The sequence below is a fragment of the Rissa tridactyla genome, chromosome 1 (assembly GCF_028500815.1).
Source record: "Rissa tridactyla isolate bRisTri1 chromosome 1, bRisTri1.patW.cur.20221130, whole genome shotgun sequence".
Classification (NCBI taxonomy): Eukaryota; Metazoa; Chordata; class Aves; order Charadriiformes; family Laridae; genus Rissa; species Rissa tridactyla.
Window position 1 is genome coordinate 121,907,521 of NC_071466.1, and position 18,927 is coordinate 121,926,447.

The 18,927-nt window shown below is 45.7% G+C and overlaps 1 protein-coding gene across 1 annotated transcript in view; it reads right to left on the reverse strand.

The window, feature by feature from the left end:
• The window catches only part of CD96 (CD96 molecule), a 31,723-nt gene extending 13,168 nt beyond the window's left edge, over positions 1 to 18,555 (reverse strand). The window contains exons 1-8 of the mRNA XM_054188334.1: positions 18,471 to 18,555; positions 16,724 to 16,868; positions 12,849 to 13,274; positions 9,121 to 9,230; positions 7,387 to 7,609; positions 3,127 to 3,182; positions 853 to 943; positions 304 to 480 (exon numbers count right to left, since the gene is read on the reverse strand). Coding sequence (XP_054044309.1) covers positions 304 to 480; positions 853 to 943; positions 3,127 to 3,182; positions 7,387 to 7,609; positions 9,121 to 9,230; positions 12,849 to 13,274; positions 16,724 to 16,781 — 1,141 coding nt within the window. The 5' untranslated portion in view covers positions 16,782 to 16,868; positions 18,471 to 18,555. The remainder of the gene's footprint in view (positions 1 to 303; positions 481 to 852; positions 944 to 3,126; positions 3,183 to 7,386; positions 7,610 to 9,120; positions 9,231 to 12,848; positions 13,275 to 16,723; positions 16,869 to 18,470) is intronic.
• Positions 18,556 to 18,927: the final 372 nt, after the last annotated feature.

Below are 18,927 nucleotides of genomic sequence, written 5' to 3' on the forward strand. Positions count from 1 at the left end.
TGATAGCTCACTGCTGCCATGTGGCTAAGCTAGTGTATTTTGGGATATGGGAAGTGCAGCAAGATCCTGCCTAAACAAACAGCAAGCATCTTATATTTGTGCAGGAGTTTCTCAGCTCATTTAGCGGCTTGAGCAGACTTGAGCTAAAAAACCTCCCAGGAAGTTCAAGCTGTGTGATGAACTTGTACAATAGAGCTTCCTTATTCTTGGCATTTCTTCAGTATTTTAACTAACAGAGAATACACGTGTTCAGTGTTCTTTACATTTTACGTTTCAGATGTGTCCTACATAAGAAAAACCTACCGAAGGAAACAAATATTTCTTGTGATGAAATATTCCATGTTTCATTCCCAAGGAAGGAAAACAGACATGCACACGAGAATGTCTTATGTGTCTGGTAGGTCCCTTGTAACATCAGCGTTGATCTCAGATGATAGAAACCTTCACTATCTTGCAAATCTTCTTGTTCAACAGAAATTTCTAGGGGAAAGAAAAAAAAAAAAAAGAAAATCTGCAAGACCCTCTCATTACACTCCAAACTATAAATCAGGGATGTGCAAAATATTGGTACTGAAAAACAAGCTCATATAGCTGCAGGTTTCTTTACTGAGACAGTATCAAAGATAGCAAGAACAGCGTGGTTATTCCAAGCCATTGTTCCCATCACTGTCAATTGCGGGGGTCTGTGGTCATGGCTCTTTGCCAGCTGTTCCCTTTGAGGAGTTCTGATCCTTCCCTTCACCCTGATGGACGCCCACAGGCTCCCTGTGGCAGGAGTGGATGAGCAACCGTCGCTTTTCTTGTGAACCACTTCTACAGATGTGCCGTTGTCCTGCTGACAGGTTGCATTACCTTCATGCCGCTCCGTCAGGCTCACTCTGTCCACATACCACCGGAGACTTGGCTTGGGAAATGCCTTCCTCACGACGCAGCTCACATTACGCTATAGGGCAGTAAAAACAAGTCATTAGCCTCTGGCATTTCTCACCTGTCTGATGGCTTCCAAAATCCCTTGCAGACAGAGCTTTCTTTCCCCCTGATTTTTCTGGTTGCAGACACCACTGAATGAGAGCCCAGGGACACCCTCATCATCCTGGGCCAGCCGGGGAGTGATGGGCTCCAAAACCCTTCAGTCCTGCGCTGCGTCCAGAGAGATATCCATGTCCACCCTCCCACCCCCAGTGCCTCGGTGAGAAACACCCACATGCAGAAACACCGGCATCAGTGTGTGTGGGGAGAATGAGACACCTCCTGATTGACATCTAAATCCTTCCTTCATCAGGCAGATAAGGAGGCAAATCCCATGAAAAAGACTGCCTAGCACAATGATATGTTACAAAATATACAAAATTAGATACGTTTGTAGAGGGCATGATATACAAAAGGTTGCCAGAAGTCACAAGGAATTGTGTGCTTTAGATGCAGTAGTCCTGGCTGTATGCCAGTTGCTCTAAAAATCTGTGCTCAATTTAATTTCTCATCAAGCAATAGATGGGAAGGACCTCAAAATCAAGGCTGGATGAAAGGTTGGGCACTAGCAGGGTGGGAGGTCTCAACCTCGTGCTTCCTAGATGTTCCCAATTACATTTACTTAGAGCAGCTTAGAGAAATTGCCTTGCCCAGTTAAACAAAGAAAAAAAAAGAAAAGAGCATGCGATACTCATGCAGCACAAAGCCCTCTTGCTCCCACTTTCGAAGAAAGTGGCTCACACATTCACTTGAAAGCAAGCTTGATGCATTGCAGCCAGCAGAAGTCAATCATTCAGTAGGAAGACCGAAACTACTGAGCTGAAACTCAACTTGCCACGGTAAATAACCTCTAAACTTGTGGTGTAATGGTTTTCTTCTCTTTTCTCTTCATTATTCCCTTATTTTTCAGGCACTATTAGTTCATAATATTTTTATAAATGCTACCTATGAAGAAATACAAAGTAGATTTAAGGCCTGCAAGAAAAGGTGGAAAAGAGAAGGAAAGGAGTCGGTGTTTGTTTGGAGGTGAAGAATGGTCAGAGGCTCTTGGAAGAGTTTCTGTTGCCCAGTTGGATGACAGCAGCACCCCTTGCTCTGCTCAGCTGGACAGTGCAGACAAAAACCTGCAATGTCCAACACCACACTTGGAATTATGTCACCAGGAAAATCATACTGGTTTTGCAGAACCAGCTGACTCATGGCTTGTCTGACAACACATGGGTACGGTTTAATACAAGGTTCTGTCTGCCCACAAGCATTCTTTCCAAGTAAAACTTTCTAAACTTGGGACGCTCACGGATCAAAAGCTTCAACCTGGATGGATGCAACAGGAAGCAAAGTGTCACAGCTTGCTAGTGGCTTGCTAGTCAATCATATGGGCCACAAATATGTTAAGTACAGCCAATGCAGTACAGCAGACTTTCCCTTTAGGTTTTGCCATTGCCAAGCAGGTGATGAAGGTCCCAAAACACACATGTAACTGCTCACCTCTAAATAGGGGCCCTCAGACTTAGATCCAGCCCCTCCGTCAGCATCCAATTGCTCCAGCTGAGTTCTGCTTGCAGCATGCCACATTATGCCCAACAAGATCATCACCTTTCCATCGACACGCTAGACCATGTCGGTGCCTTGAGCACCTGCTCCTCCCTGTCCCTGGGGGTCTGCGTGCAGGACAGGACTGCCACTGCCTACACCTTCGGACCAGCATCCCAGGTAGTGGGTGACCTTCTTCAGAGAGGGATTTTATGCGGTGTGGAGAGGGCAGCTCGAGGCTGCTGGGTGTTAGACAGTGGGTGGGGAGGGAAAGGGAGCATCGCAGCCCCCTGCAACACCACTGACTCCTCACAGCCCCTTGGACCCTGTCCCGGAGCTTTCCCTGGGGCTAACGCAAAATCAGATTTTACCCACACCACGGAGAAGCCTGTAGCTAGCCCCAGTTTGTTCTCACTGAAGCAGCTCGCTGTTGCAGGGGTTGGAATCACTCAGAGGAAAGGGCACGAACGGCTGACACCATTAACTCATTGACTCGCTTGTCGCCCCGTGAGCTCGGTCAGTTTGGAGGTCCCGCCTATGTGTGATTCAGCTTAGCCTGCCTGGCCCTGCTGGGATGGCACAGCGACGGTCACAGGCATTACTCTTTGCTCCAAAATCACTCACCTTCTGCGAGGTGCCAGCTGAGCCCTCCTGAAGGCTAATGGAGATCTCAGGGTAGGCTGGAAAGCAAACAGAAAATGTATTAGTGAAATGGATACTGAAGGTCACAGTAACAGCTTCTAATGAGATTTAACAGCCTTGTTTCTAAAAAGAGTGGAAATTAAATCCTACATCCACCTACACGCCTAGCAAGATAAAACTTGCACGGCTCCGACGTGAAGTCAAGGAAGTGGTTTACAAGCGTATATCAGCAGCTACTACCACAAGATCTGTGATGTATTTCACTGCCTATCTAAACTATTCTTGGGTGGCTTTGCCAGAGAAGCAAGCTCAAACCATCCTGTAGTCATGGCTCCGGCAGCAATGACTCCCTTCCTAGGCCTGTTGAAATAAAACACTCCCCAGCTGTTGGTTCCTTCAGGTGTTTGCCAATCAAAGTCATCTGCAAAGGCTTTAGCTGTCCCCGAAAACATTGATTGATTTTGGCTACCAGCTATCTGCGTGCTGTCACCTGGGCAGAAGTAATGACAGTGTCACACCGCAGGCGCTTCCTGCCTTGCCAGGAAGCCCAGAGCTCACCTTCACATCAGAGCAGTGGGTCTCTGATGACCACATCCACAAGAAATGGAAAAAGTGTTTTCTTTTGTTTTCACAGCATTTTGGTTCCAGGTGCGGCTGACTGTATAGATAAAAGTTATCAGGTACCGTAAGCCTCTCTAAATTGGCGTTTCTAAACTAGCCATTGGGATCACTGGTTTGCAGCAATATTAACTGACTTGTTAAGTAAGGGCTGTTGAAACTGTGCTAATATATAGCAAATCTCCAAAACCTTGGATAAATTGTTCTTCTGGCCCTTTCTGAGCCTTAAAACTGGACTGGGAACAAGTGCATCTCTTGGATTACTTAGGAGATCTGTGATTCTTTCTCTTTCCAACCCAAACTCTGCTTTATTCTCTACCATTAAGATACATTAAGATGATTTTCTTCTCTTTTTTTCTAACCCTTTTGATTGATATAGGGTCACCTCTGTTCATTACATTCCCTTCTGAGTTGAACTGCTCAAGTTTCCCCGTTTGTTTTACATAGCAAATCCACTGAGGACTCTCCTGCCTTCTTTTTTTTTTAATTTCCATTTTTCTGCCTAGTGTTACTGGTGGATTATGCCTGGGAGTGACCTATATTTAATTGTCATGGCCTTATGTTTTTCTGGACTTAGGGTACTTTTGGGGGGCAATTTCCTTTTTTTTTTTTTCTCTTTTTTTTTTTTTTGTTTTGTTTTCATGGAATCTTGCTATCAGAAAATGAATGTTTTCAGATTTCATCCTTGTTTGTGCCTTGACAAAACTGTACAGATGATAGTGGGGCTGGCAGAAGACAACCATGCTTTTTCAGATGTAAGAAAAAGTCTGGTAAACTGGATCTTCTAATCTCAGCTAAAAGTTGGCTGAGAGACTAAATAACATCTAGCCTAGTGCCTACTCTTCCTTTTGTTTTTTGACGGCAACGGGTATGATTTTCCACATCTGTATTGGATGCTGTCCTCTGCTTTCTCAGAAGACATGTTTGCTGGGTAACTGTTCTGGCAGGCAGCTCTCAAGCACAGCTCTGAATGATCTAATAGATCTTTTCCATTTAACATCTCAGGCCCCGTTAACAGTTTGACATTCATTTGTCTTGCTAGGATATTTACCAATGTTTTAGGTCTAGCAGAAATTCAATATTTAGTGTAGTAGTCTCTGCTGCTGAGCTTTTACTCTTACAAAAAGGAGAAATCAATATTTGGCAAAGTTAGATGTCTAAAGGCCATACATTTTCTCAGAAACTTGTATCTAAAAGAACTCTGTTCTAGGAAAGAAATATTTTAAAGTATTTTGGTCCAAATGTACCCTCTTAAAAAAACCTCTCTCGATTGAATGTCTGTTTTTACTCAACCTACCAAGACTCTCAGCTTCACTGAGAGACTGGTTCCTGCCTTCCCCATCCCCTCCTGCCCAGCTCTAAGTCACACTCAGGCCACCTCTAGCATCTGTGGGGAAGTGCCGTGGCCTCCCCTCAGACTTGGGCTGTCTCCGCTGTGTTTAGCCCTGAAGCATTTGTCAGAGGGATCCTGCACAAGGAGCTTTCCCCAGGTGACAGTAGCTTCCTCTTCCTCCTCCTCCTGCCCATTACAGCCCTGTGGCGCACTACGCTGCCTGCCCTCCCTGCCCTTCTTCCATGGCACCCAGCCTGTGGGGTTTGATTGCCCAAGTGTTTGGGTGACAGTGGAATGCTGGCTTGCTGGGATGGGAAAATCTCCCCAGGTTTCTTTTGGCCTTGGATCCCTGCCTGTGTCTTTTCTAATGCCCAGGATGACAGATATAACCAATATAATGTGCTGATGACGTTTTATTGGCTTACTATCATGCTTCAGATCCTGCCCAGGCCATTTGAGGCTTGGTCTACCTGCTAGGATATAAATGTTTGTTTCTCAGTCAGCTTTGGCACAAGGAACAAGAGGGATGCTGTCATCTGAAGTGGCTGTTTGTCTGTCCCCAGATGTCAACTGGAGATTGCTGGATTGTTCTGGCCACTGTCTCTGCCTGTGCCCTGCCAGTGCATGGGGGTGTGGGCTGGTGCATTTGCTCTTGGTCTCCCCTCCTGCTGCAGCACAAAAGAGGTAAACGGAGAAATGCTGATATGATGCAATCATAAGCAGCGTGACTCCAGCCAATGGTAACAGAAAAGAGTGAGACCACATGCAAAATAGTTATTTTACCCACAAAATATCAGATGTGAAATGGCTAAGAGCAAAAAAAATGCTCTTCCTCCGAGATCGGGACTCTGTCGGCCTGAGGTCTGAGAGACCTTCCTCTGTACCCACCACAAACCAGCTCTCAGGGAGCCCCTCCACCTAACCCTGCCCTCAGGACCTCTGTGAGAGAGGCTGATGGCACAGCACCCCGGTCCAAAGCCAGACAGCACTTACTGGGAGCGTCACACACAGGCTGCTCAACACCAAGGGCCACGGTTGCTTTCTCTTGCTTGCCTCTCTCCCTGTTGTGCTAATATGCCGACGCGGGTGCATGCACAGACAACCACACATGACACAGTAATTCAGAGAAGAAGACAAATAAAGCAACCTCTTTGGCTAACAGATACACAAACCAAGGCGAGAGCATCAGCAGGGATGGAGGGGAGGGAGAGTTCAAGTATGTCAGTATACTTGAACGATTACCCAGGTAACACTATAGCTATTTGACAAACGTTGATTTTTAAAAGTAAGACCCTTGTCTGAATCATGCAAATGCAAGAGGAAATTTCAAATCATTAACTTCTATTTTTATTTCTCTCGCGTCAGTGACCGACCAACAGCCCCCAGACACAGGTTTTGCCTTTTTTGTCTTTTTACTGCTCCCTGTTGAATCTTTGCATTCAGAGCATCAGCCTCGCATGGCTGTGCCACCCCCAAGCTGCGGGCTTCCTTGGGGAAGCAACTACAGCCAAGGGACTGTTGACAGACCCACCATTTAACACCCATCCATTGCAGAAGCATTGGAAATATGCTTTCCAGACTCACTGCTCTTTAAGCAGAAAACGCAGTCTGGTTTTCAGTGGGCAGCACTGCTCTGATTCGGTTGTACCTCAGCGATTGTAGAGTGGTTCCTAAGCCACTAGAAAGGGAACAGGCCAAGTAACTAAAGATGGGGAAGGCTTCCAGCATGAAATGCCAGCCCACGTGTTTGTGGTACATGGGCCCTGCCACTCCTGACCCATTTGAGCACCCAGGCAGGACCTCAATGTCAAATCCAGAGCCTTTGGCAGCAGTTGAACATCACATGCCTTCGAGGATGAGACTTTGCAACAACGGTAGTTCCGCTTACTAGATTTTGGCCATGGTTTCCTAACCACAAGCAGAATGGTCATTTTGTAACTGGGGCACAGAGATCTCGATGACCAAGGTGCTTACCTGTAACCTGCAAAGTGCCAACAGAAGCTTACACATCGGGGTGACATGGTGGCAATGTGCATGCCGGCGGGGTTGATATATGCGCAATGGATCTACTATTTTTGACACTAGAAATTGAAGGAGTGGCCCCAAATTCTTCCTAAGAACTATGGGGCTATTTACTAACATTTTAACTTACTGCAGCTGAAAAAAATGTAATGTAAATATGTATACATAAAAAAACCCCAGTGTATTTCAAAAACTATCGCCTTCAGAACCAGACAGGAATGTTACCTTTAAAAGTGCAATTAAATGGGCAGTTGGCATAAGCCCCTTACCGAATACTCTCACGGTGGTGCTGCTCTTCTGGACTCTCTCTGGGTGGTACAGCACGTGGCAGGAAAACACCCTGCCATCATCCACGATTTTGGTGGGGAAAATCTTTAGAGAGTTATTCAAACCCAGGTGGACTCTTTGCCTGTCCAGTGTGCTCCTGTTCCTATACACCGCAGGGCAAAAGGGCTCCTTGGTCACAAGTTCCTCTTTCCTGCCATTTTCCCCCTGTGAAAAGAGCAACCCACATAATGTGTGAAGACAAGACAGCCCCTCCCCAAATATTTTTGTAAACCAGCTCTATCCCCACTATGAAAATCTTCCTTTGCACCCCTAGCGTTGCACAGTAGTAGGTGGACTTTTGCAACATCTATTTTTTTTTCGAAATACATTCTCCCTCAGATCTTCAAAACCGATAGTAGTCATCATCTGACTAATAAACTATGGAGTGAACGACTGTGTCTTGTGAGTCCTGGTCTCTGCAGCCTGCAGAGAGGGCAACAGAGCTGCTTTCTCACTGCAGCAACCTTTAAATTATGCTGCATCCCATAGATATTAAGTACAATCAAAATTCCAAGACAATCCTTGCTGGTTTAGATTTTAAATAGTGAAAACCTGGTAATAATAGCTAAAAGTCATCTCTTAATGCCTGTATGCCACCCACCCTTAGATAGAAGTGCAGCCGGCGCATCCTGGACGTCTGTGCCTCAGTACATATTTGCAAGCTATACTCTGAATGATGCATGGTGACCCACATATGTCATTGTGCTGACCTTTGGTTGTCTTTTTCCCCTTCCTCTGCTGCTTTGTAGAGTGAACTAGCAACACTAAAACATAGTAAGGACAATGATGTTCCCTTACAAAAAAATTTAAGAATTTTAATATTAAGAATGCATTGCAAAGGGGAGATCAAAATAGATAATGAGCTGGAACAAATAATTCAAAGTCCTAAAATATTTGAAAATCACCTTTAAGAAAAGCCTCAACAGTTAAAATTCCTCAGTGACACCAGACAGAAATTATCAGGCAGAGCTCAAGGACACTGCTGGCTGATGCTTATCTCTACATGCTGAAATGAATGCTAAAAGGTTACATTAAAACATGCGTATAAATGTTTATCCAGAAAGTGAGACGCCGTACAAAAATATAAAGAGCTTTATATCTCACAGCAAATAGCTTAAAAATAGCATTTTATGTGGTTAGCTAGATAACTGGGTTTTCATGTCTTCGGCCTGCCTCTGTGACACAGAGGTTAGCAAAACCAAAACCATTACAGTCAGCCTGTTTTGGTTTGTTTTTTTTTTTTTTCCCCTATTTCAAAGCGGCCTGATATCTCACTACCCTACGCAGTAGCTGTGCATTTTTTTGGAGATACTAAAGCTTCACTACAGCAAAAACCCCTGAGAAATCCAACACAAGGAATATTTTAGCTCTGTTACATTTGCTAAGTTCCTTGCCACTTTCCATGGACATGCTCTACATGTACTCCTGAAAAATTAACAGCAATTAAGATGGAATTTTCCCCTCTTTGTTTCTTTAACAGCTACTGTTTGTGGTGTCTGTGTTGCAAAACCATGTTTGTACTTTTCCCCTTTATTATCACAGTCCAACACGACCGATACCTTTTGTTTAGCAAATTCTGCAGGATACAGTTAAGTCTAACATTTCTATTTCAATCTGCAAAAATACCCTGTAGTTCCTTCTGAAATTTATACCTGAGATATAGGAGAAATACTTACCACTAGCCATTTCAAAGGATAATTGGACAAATTTTCTGAGGTCGTGTCCTCAAGGCATGGAATTTCTAAGGTCTGGTTTAACCACACTTCCTTCACGTAGTGCTGCTCCTCTTTTGTCATTGCAACAGCAGCAGGAACAGCAACAACAACAACAAAAAGCCCAAGACGGAAAATCAGAAACATGGTGTTCATTGTGCTTTAAAAACCAATGCTGTCTAGTCTTCTGTTACAGGAACAGGCACTTTTTTGATTAGAAAGGAACTGTAATTTTCAACCATTACCCATAGACACTTTTGTTAAGTGAAAGCCCTGTATCTGATTCTAGATGCAGTTTCATGACTCTAATTCATGGCTTTACCTGAGTTTTTGGGCAATTCATAAAAACCTTAGCTTAACTGCAGGATCAAGATGTCTCCTTTTGGAGCTGAGAATAATTCGAAGCTTCAATATTTCTCTTACAATTTTTTTTTCTGCGGCATTAAACCTTCACATCAATTTTGTGCACCTGTATTTCGTTTCCTCTGAAGATATCCACAGGCCTTCCTTTCACTAAGCAAGGTGTTCAGCATGTCAGGCGGGTTAAGATTAACCCCATTTTTCAGTGTAAGTGCTCCTTTTGTTCTTCTCCAACCTGCCCACTACCAGAAGCAGAGAACTTGTCGCTCTTTCCTTTGTCATCTATTTAAAAAAAAGCATTTCAGCATCTCCTACGCTACCCATTCTCAGCCCAGGGCTCCAGTCCCTCTGTGGAAGGGCAGAGTGATGCACCAAATAGAGCACAGCTGTGGTCCAAACATTGGGCCTGCGTGTGTGTGTGCATGTAAACAGGAAGAGCAGCGGCGATGGCCAGGAGATGCTACGAGTGCCTTGGTGAGCCCTGAGCTCTCCAACCCTCAGCCCCGTGTAGGCAGGCACACCATTGTGGGGAAAACTTTTGAACTTTGTTCCTCTGGTAGCTCTGGCTTGCGTGTTGAGATAGAACGGATATATATTTTATTCTTTTTTTTTTTTTTTTTTTTTTTTTATCTTGAGGGGAGGAAGACTATCTATCAGTCCCAGGCTGTTAGGTTATTTGGCAGTGGGGACTTTCTGGTGACTGTAACTTCCTTTCTGTCTGCCACCCAAGCACGGAGTGACAGTTGCCAGCACACAGGTGGTGCCACAGGGATATGAAGAAAGGCAGCAGCCAGAGTGGTGCCTGGGAGACCCAGTGGCAGAAGCAGCTCGTCTCCACTCTCCACCAGAGCAAAGCACCAGCTATCGCAGTGGGACACGGAGTGCACAAGCCCTAAAGGGGCTGGATAGCGCAGAAAGGATAAAGAAAGGGCAAAGGAAGCAAATCTGTAGCTTCCCCAGGAAGAAAACTGCACAGGAGACTTTGCTGGGACAAGCTGCCATGCAAAAGTGCCGTGCAGCGTATGACAAGTGCAGAGATAAGTAGTCACCCAGGAGCTCGGTCTGCGGCAGAGGCCTGTTCTCACAGTCAGTGTCCCAGCTGCTTATTTTCCCCCCATCGTTGATTACCACCTCCATTAACAGCCTGTTGGCTAAGGCCCTCTGTGTTTGTCAGTCCTATGTCAGCCTGCTGCTCTGCGGGCTTTTTGCAGTATCTACGAGTTAAATCTATCTGGATTCACTTCACTTCGATATAGCTGGGAGCTGTACTTCATTAATGACTAGTACCCTCTTCCATCCCACCTGCAGGCTGTATTAAGGCCTTCTTTGGAGTGGAAGAAGTTGACTGGAAAAGATATGGTTACCTTAAAATACAAGTCTGCAAGAGGTATGTTGCAAACCAAACTTCTTAGTTCTCTCTAGCAAGCAGTTATCAGTAGCACAGCTTGCTACATCATGCACTTGCTGAAAAAAGCCACAATGATGCTGATATAAACAAGAGCTGCCCACGTTTCGCATGTAGACATCAATAATGGCATTGAACACATTAGTATCAATCAAGGACACCAGCAAGAGAAAAAGAGCAATGCCTGATTAGCACTATTACTGTATTAAAGAAGAGCCAGAGAAAAATCCCATGAAGAACAAAAGTATGGGAGGGTTTCACACAGTTACCAGCACTGTTTGTACCTCTCCGCTTCATCCATCCCTTCTGCCCTCTGAAGTGTAGGAAAATTCTCAAATTCCCGCAGCACACGCCTGTACAGCAGGTAAAGTGGCAGCTTTGTCCTTGACACAATTATCCAGCATGTACTGCTTAAACACACCCACCCTCTATGGGACCTGCAGAGATGCCGGATCTAATTTTGCCTTTACAGCTTCATCAGGGCAGGAAGGTACCGCTGCGCTGCCCCTGAGGTGTGACTCTGGGATAATAGCACCGAAATGCTTGGAGGCACTGCCATGCAGGGGCCAGCAGGAGGTGAGATGGCAGTTTGGGTTAAACCTCTCTGCGTATGAGGCTTGCATAGGAACCCGAGTTTGTTTCTCCAGAGTTGCCAGCCTTCTTCAGAGGCAGGCCGCTGCTGCAGCTGCTGAGGAGCCATGCCATGTCCCCGACCCCATGGAGTCAAGGCTCCTTCTGCTGCGGGACTGATGTGATCCAACCTGAGGACCGATGTCTCCCCTGCCACTGGTCCGGCCTCAGGACGCAGGCCAAAGAGGCGGTGGGAGCACTGTGCCAATGGGTGCTGCTGCCCCAGTGCTCTGCTGCCCTCTGCTACCCCTTATGTCACCTGCACCCACCCCTCCTCTAACCCCTGAACACGTGCTGCATCTACAGCCCTGGGCGCAAGCAGGGTGAGCACGCTGGCCTCGCAGCTCCAAACTGAAACCGTGCCAGGTTTGTTGCATTTATTTTAATCCTTCTTGGCTTGTTAACAGAAACCTGGGGTCGTCAAATCCAGTCTCCCACGTGCGCAACAACAAGCTTGCCCAGCTTGCCCAACATCCTCGCCCAGCTCCATCTTCATGGCAATTTGGACTTTTGCCCTCACAGCTGGCATTAAACAGCTGTTCCCAAAGTTGCTGCACTAATGGTTGCCACCGTTGTTTAATTTGTAGTCAAATCCGTTCACATCCTATTTAAACCCATTTGTTCCTTTGCCAGGATAATTTAAATATCCTCCCTGGAGTTCACACTCTCCCCTGAGGCTTACTTACCAAGAGCAGTCATGCTGCTTTACAGCTTCCTTTTGGCTGATAGAAGCAGCCAAGTCTCCGTTCCTATGTTCGTCCTAAGCAATCCTCTGCTTTGCTCCAGTTCGTTTTTGACGGTGGGGACGCAGATCCCTCCATTGAGCTAACACCCAGCACGCCCTGCAGACGACATCCCTCAGCCTCAACCAGACAAGGGGGTTTTTTTGCTCTTTCGTGTGGCCAGCACTGCAAGCCTGTAGCAGCAGCACACTGGAGTTTGGAGGTCCAGCATCGTCGGTCCCACCATATCCTGAGCCGCTTGCCCAGTCTTCTCTGCATCCTGTTTCTCCAAAATGAAAAATGTGGAAACTGCCCATCTCACCACCTTTTTTCCTTGCTATTTAACTTCATATTTCTCCAAACAAATAAGGTTTGCTAATCAGAAGCCGGATAAAAACAGCTAAAGAGTGCCTGGTAAATAGGAAACTGTGTAGACAGCGGCATTCAGTGGCACCATTGCGAACCCCAAACAAGTCACCATCACCAACCAAGAAATGGTCACTTAACCTGATATTCCACTGCCCCTTCCCTTGTCCCTGTTATGAAAAAGCAACATCTCATTCATAATCACTTACCTTCTGCCTTGACAATAAGTTGAATTTTTGCAGCCTTTGTCCCAAAAGGGTAAGTAGCAAAACTGCACTCATACTGCCCGCTAAGGGAGACGGTAACATTTTTCAGATGCAGAGCCCAGCGATTGCACTCAGATGTGACGTTTGGATTGGGAGAACACAACACCTCTGTAGCATCCCAGTCGCAGCACTTCCTCATGCTGAAGGACACCGAAAAGTTGTAAGAAGCCTCAGGAAACGTGAAGTAATGGGTGCCATAAACAGGGTGATAAACAGCTATTCTGGTAAGCTGGTTGTCATCAGTCTTGGACCATTGTGTCTGTATAATGTAGGTGGTGAGTGGTTTTGGGAAGGTGCACATCAGGGTCACGTCAGTACCTGGCAAAACGTGGACCACTTCTGTTTGAGTAATGACGTCTTCAGGCTGGCCTTAGAAACAAAAAGAGGACCATTTTCTGCACAAGTAATGTTTAAACAAAGCTTTCTCCTAAGCCATCTTTGACATGCTTTGGTGCCTTAGCCACAGACAACCACGAAGACCCTACAACTGTGACAACAGGCTTTCCAGTGAGGAGCTTTACAGCAGATCTCTGCCAGTACAAACTGTGGAGAGAGAACCTGGAGAGCAAACAGACGCTCCTCTGGAAGAGGGTGCAGAGCTCCTGTTGCGCTCGTGCGAAAGAAATGGGAACTCTGAGGACCTCTCTGAAAACGGAAACCTTTAAAGTGATATAAATAAAGCAGAAGCTGGGGCCACTTATCCCCCAGCTCTTTTTGCAAGAACAAATGAGCTATCCCTGCTGGCTAATTCTGCCCCACACCGTTCCCCCTGCCCACTGCCATTGCCTTTGCTGCTTCAACAGAGAAAGCTGTTCTTTTACCTCCATGTTATTAAACAGCTTCTGCATGGCCTAAATGATTGTCTGTTTCAGTGTCAGAGTGAGCTGTCCCGGTAGGTATGGTTTCTTCCTCAATTAATTTCATAAAGCATGTTGGCAGTCGTTAGTGTGCCATATAAAGCAGTAACGGGTTGGTGAAATGAAGGAGCTTTTAACGTGAGCCTGTACGACTTGCTGTAGTAAAATTGATTTCTCTCCCTCCTATGAACAAGAGGCTTGCAGTCCCCTAACCCCTGTACGCAGGGCACTGACAGACTCAAGGAGACGAAGAATTTATGGATGGGGGGGTTGTAGGGAGAGAACTAATCCATCACACCCACAGAGCCATACACAAAAAGGACCTTTTTCAAAAGGACTTGTGGGTCCCCAGAAAAAATGAGTTTGTGCAAATGTTCTTAGGGATGAACTTGTCACCCCTCATCTTCATTGGCTTTTACGCTCCTTGTGTATCAAAACACCACTGTAAATTTGCTTTGGGAACTTGCCCCACAGCCCCACCAGCCATACTGCTGACTCCCCGTGGCAGCAAGCACACACCACTCACCTTCTTTACTTGAAAAAAGCAGGTACCAATTTCTTTGCTCTGACTTCTGCTTTGCTGTGTGGTAAAAGGGTCCGGGGCACCTGAGCCAGGGGATGCCCTGCCAGGGTCCAGGTAGACTTGACGGTTCCAGCAGGGGGGACAATGTACCCCACGGTCTGGCAGCTCAGCTGGGAGCGAGACAGGGACCTGGTGTACCCGCTGCTCCAGTTTGGCAGGGAAGAAGAACAAGGGCAGAGTTCCACATCCCTGCAGAGCTGTCTGAGATTTGGTACCTAACCTCTGAAGTGTGACATGAACACATAGAGACTAGGTGCATGGAGAACAAAGGTACTGAATGGCCATGGCCAATGTTAATCTCTGTGTTTTATTGCTGTGCATACACAGAATCACAGAATCACTGAATCATAGAATGGTTTGGGTTAGAAGGGACCTTAAAGATCACCTAGTTCCAACCCCTCTGCCATGGGCAGGGACACCTCCCACTAGACCAGGTTGCTCAAAGCCCCATCCAGCCTGGCCTTGAACATTTCCAGGGATGGGGCATCCACAACTTCTCTGGGCAACCCATTCCAGTGTCTCACCACCCTCAGAGTTAAGAATTTCTTCCTGAGATCCAATCTAAATCTCCCCTCTTTCAGTTTGAAGCTGTTACCCCGTGTCCTATCATTACACTCCCTGATAAAGAGTCCCTCCCCATCCTTCCTGTAGGCCCCCTTGAGGTACTGGAAGGCCGCTATAAGGTCTCCCTGGAGCCTTCTCTTCTGCAGGCTGAACAACCCCAACTCTCTCAGCCTGTCCTCATAGCATAAGTGTTCCAGCCCTCTTGTCATCTTTGTGGCCCTCCACTGGACCCGTTCCAGCAGGTCCATTCATGCTCTAGTCATCTTTTAATTGACTTCCAAGAGATGAGGTGACATAAGAAGGTAAATAAAAATAAGCCTGAGTGATAAGTGCTGTGAGAAAAATTACCGAAAATTATTTTTGTCAGTCCAAGGAGCTTATTATAGCAAACGCTCACTGATTTCACTGCAAGTTTTGCATCAGTAAAAGTTAAGTAAAAAGTGACTTGTGATAAGACTAGCAGGCAAAGTACAGCTAGCGAGTTATCTCTCATATTCATACTGATGCTGTCAAAGAACCATGTAAAGAATGCCTACCAAGAATTACTCGAATTTTTACATTAAGATGAAAAAGTTACATACGTAGAAACATTTGTGTTGGTTGTTAGTAGCCTAACAGTAGGTTATTTTAACTGAAACCCTTTCATGCAAAAACATTCTTAATTTTTGCTATCATCTCAATATAATTAGTCTCATTTTATGCTAACTTTATTTTTCCAAATCAAATGCTGTCCATTAGCCCATACTCGTGCTCCATTTGAAATTTAATAGAGTAACTCCCAGACATTTAGATGTCTGGTGTCCACAAAAGGCATGGTGGTGTCCTCTTTCCCCTTTGAGTGACTTCAGTGAGGATTACATCCTCAGGGAAAAAAAAACCCAGCAGTCCTTTTTTTCCCTAAATAATATTGCTTTCCTGCATGTGCATGTCTTAAGGCCTCTAGTTCTTTCTTTGCATTTGAGAACTTTTATTTTCTATGAATACACATATGAAATATTTTTCTTTCTTTTAAAATCCAGTTTGCCTCAATGATACAGAAAGTAGGAACAGCCTATGCCAGTTTTGAGATGCATCTTACCACGCCAATCCAATACATGAACTTTTTCCTTTCTTAACTGGAAAAAGGCGTAGCCTACGAAATTCTTCCTAGCTGGTAATAAGTACTCCTGCATTCAGCATGGTCAGCCTGTTGGGGGCAGGGAGGGGGTTGTAAGCATCAGGCTTTTTCTTGGTTTTTGATTTAAACTCCCTCTGATGGGGATGCAGTTCTCCCTACTCAACTTTTCTGAAAGTTTTACTCCCAATGACAAACCTGTTCCTCAAGCCTTTAATGTAGCGTGTAGGGCTGGGTGGGGAACAGGAAGGGAAGCATCTATTTAAGGGGTTGCAGCTGTATACCTTTTATCCTTGCCTGTAAGTGTTTCAACTCTTTCTCTTCCTTCATACACAGGCATGTGTGTGTGTGAGAGAGAGAGAGATTTTTTTTTGCTCTTTAACAGCGGTTTTCCTTTTTGCCCATTGGAGATGGGCGCACGTTGCCCTAAATACAAGTGAGCTCATCTCAGTGATTATTCTGGTGAAAACAGGCTAGGCGTTTTGAATAAACTCACCTGCTAGTCAGCACAAGCCATTTACTCCTTACTAGCTGCACATTATAACTAGGATTATTCGAAAGTTGTCAGGAAACAAGAAGTCATTACCAGTAGCTACAGCTTGCCCTGGTGAGACACACCAGCCTCTGCCTGCACATGCTGCCCTGCCCCTCGCCACCCCCCACCGTAAGCTGAGTCAAGGCATCTGTCTGACAGGCTTACCTCCAACGCTGGGCACCAAGAGCAAAGAAAAGAGGGAGAAGAGCCACCTTTTTTCCATCTTTGCTGGATGAAGTTTTGGTAAATATGTGGTACTCTCGGCCTGCACCCGGCAGCGTCTCGGAAAAGGAAGTCGAAATGGTCTGCCCTGTGCAGACAGGCAGATGTGCAACACAGTCACAGTCATCATTTCAGCGTGACTTCAAAGAAACGCTTCATTAAATGTGAAAGCCTCAGTTTCCTGCCAGAGCAATAGAATTAGTACATCTTGTGAAACCTTTATGTTGAAAACACTACCTATACTGCAAGCCCATGTTCAGGACTATTTTTCTTTTTTTATTTCCTTTGACTTTTCAGATAAGCTCAGAGTAAGCACTTTACTGGGTTAAACTCTCTTGAAAACTTGTCAGGTGTCTAAAGTTGAATATGTGGTACGTAGCATACAAAAAACCTGACTTTTTTTTTTTCCCTGCTTCATTTCCTTCACATGTTATTCCAAAATAGCTCAAATACACTATTTCAGACTCTCTACACTCACTATCTTTTAAGAAAACAACAAAGTAACAAATGCAATTCCCCTAAATTAAAATAGAGTGAATTGAGAGTTTTCCAGATTAACTTTTTAAATTATTTTTTTTTTCTGAGAAGGACACCATTAATTATTTTCTGCAGGATGAAGAACTACAGCATCAGACATGACAGCATCACTTGGTGTGGTTAACCCCCGTACCTCGCTCCGTTCAGCTGGTAGCTTTGGTGCTGGCGCGTGGCTCCAGCCAGTCCCGTGACCCGTCTTTATTGCAGGTCACCTGCAAATCTTTCTGAGCTGTCCTTGAAGCATACTGCATTTCCATAAACTAGGCATACACCTGCCAGCCAAGCATCTCATTGCAGGCAGGTCTTATGCAAATTGGACCTGCTGCTGGCATCTTTTCAGCAAGACAACAGGTTTGAGTTCTTGCTTATCACACTTCTTTCCCCAAAACTAAAAGAGCAGGGCAGGACACCTCACGTACACAACATGAGTGGACATTACCTGCCGGCTCTTCCTGAGATGGATGGGAATTAGGAAGCCCAGCTGGGCAGAAATCTGGTTGCCCCCATAGCTCCTTCCCTGGGGGCCCGAGGACAATCCACCCTTTGACTCCAGGGAGAGCTGATTACAGCGCCTCCACCAGAGCAGAGAAAGCGAGTGGCCTGGGTGACACAGTCCCTTAAATGCACATCTCTCTCCACCAGCCGCCGTCTCCCTTGGGTAGCGCGTCTGTCTTTGGGTGGTCCAGACCCTGACATTTCTCTCCTGAAAGCATTCCTAGGGGGCCTGGGTGCCTCTGTCAGCCCCTTTCTTTTATGGCACCCCTGCCTGCTGCTTAGGCAAGGCCTATGGAAACTGACAGTCACCACCTGCAATTTTCTTCCCAACTGTTTTCCATTTCCTCCCCAAGTATCGACTTTTGCTGGCCATGGAGATCCTCATAAGTCCAGCGAAGGCACAGAGTTCAAGGTAAAAAAGAAAGACCACACTGGTCATTTCCCTATTTTATGCACTACCAGATGCAAAATGCAAACAGCATCTATATCACTTCCCTAATTTGTGCACGTGCAATCTTTTGGTAGCACATTTGATCAGGCTAACGTTTCCAGCAGGAGCAGCTGGTCGTGCTGGCCAGGCTACGGTCAGGCCTCCAGACACGTCTTGGAGGATAAGTGTTGCTTCATGGCTCCCTTTTTGTTTGCCTTGCTCCCCTACCTGAGGAAACGCAGTAAAAGCAGCCGTGGTAGATACGCTGGATGCCTGGGTTACTGCTGAGAGAATACTCCCTGGGGATGAAATATCTGCTTGTCACTCAGAAGTCTGACAGAAGAATACCTGTCTCCGAGGATCAAGAAGACCTGAAGTTGAGGATGAACAGAATATTCAAGCCATTGTAGTCGACAGCCACAGAAAGGAGTAAAAATATTAAAGGTATATGTTCTCTTTTCCAGTTCAGAGCAGGGACCACAAAGAACCCAGAGATTATCTGCAAAGGCTAACATCCAAGAAAATCGGACTTGGGTCTAGAATTCGGGCTTTCATTCATGAGTGCAGTTACCTTAGCTTCTCCCGATGATCAGTTCATGCAAGCTTTGTACCACGAGAGAATGTATTTTGTGTAACATGGGGAAAAAAAAAAATCTCAAATGAGCCTCTTTATTGATCTGAAACA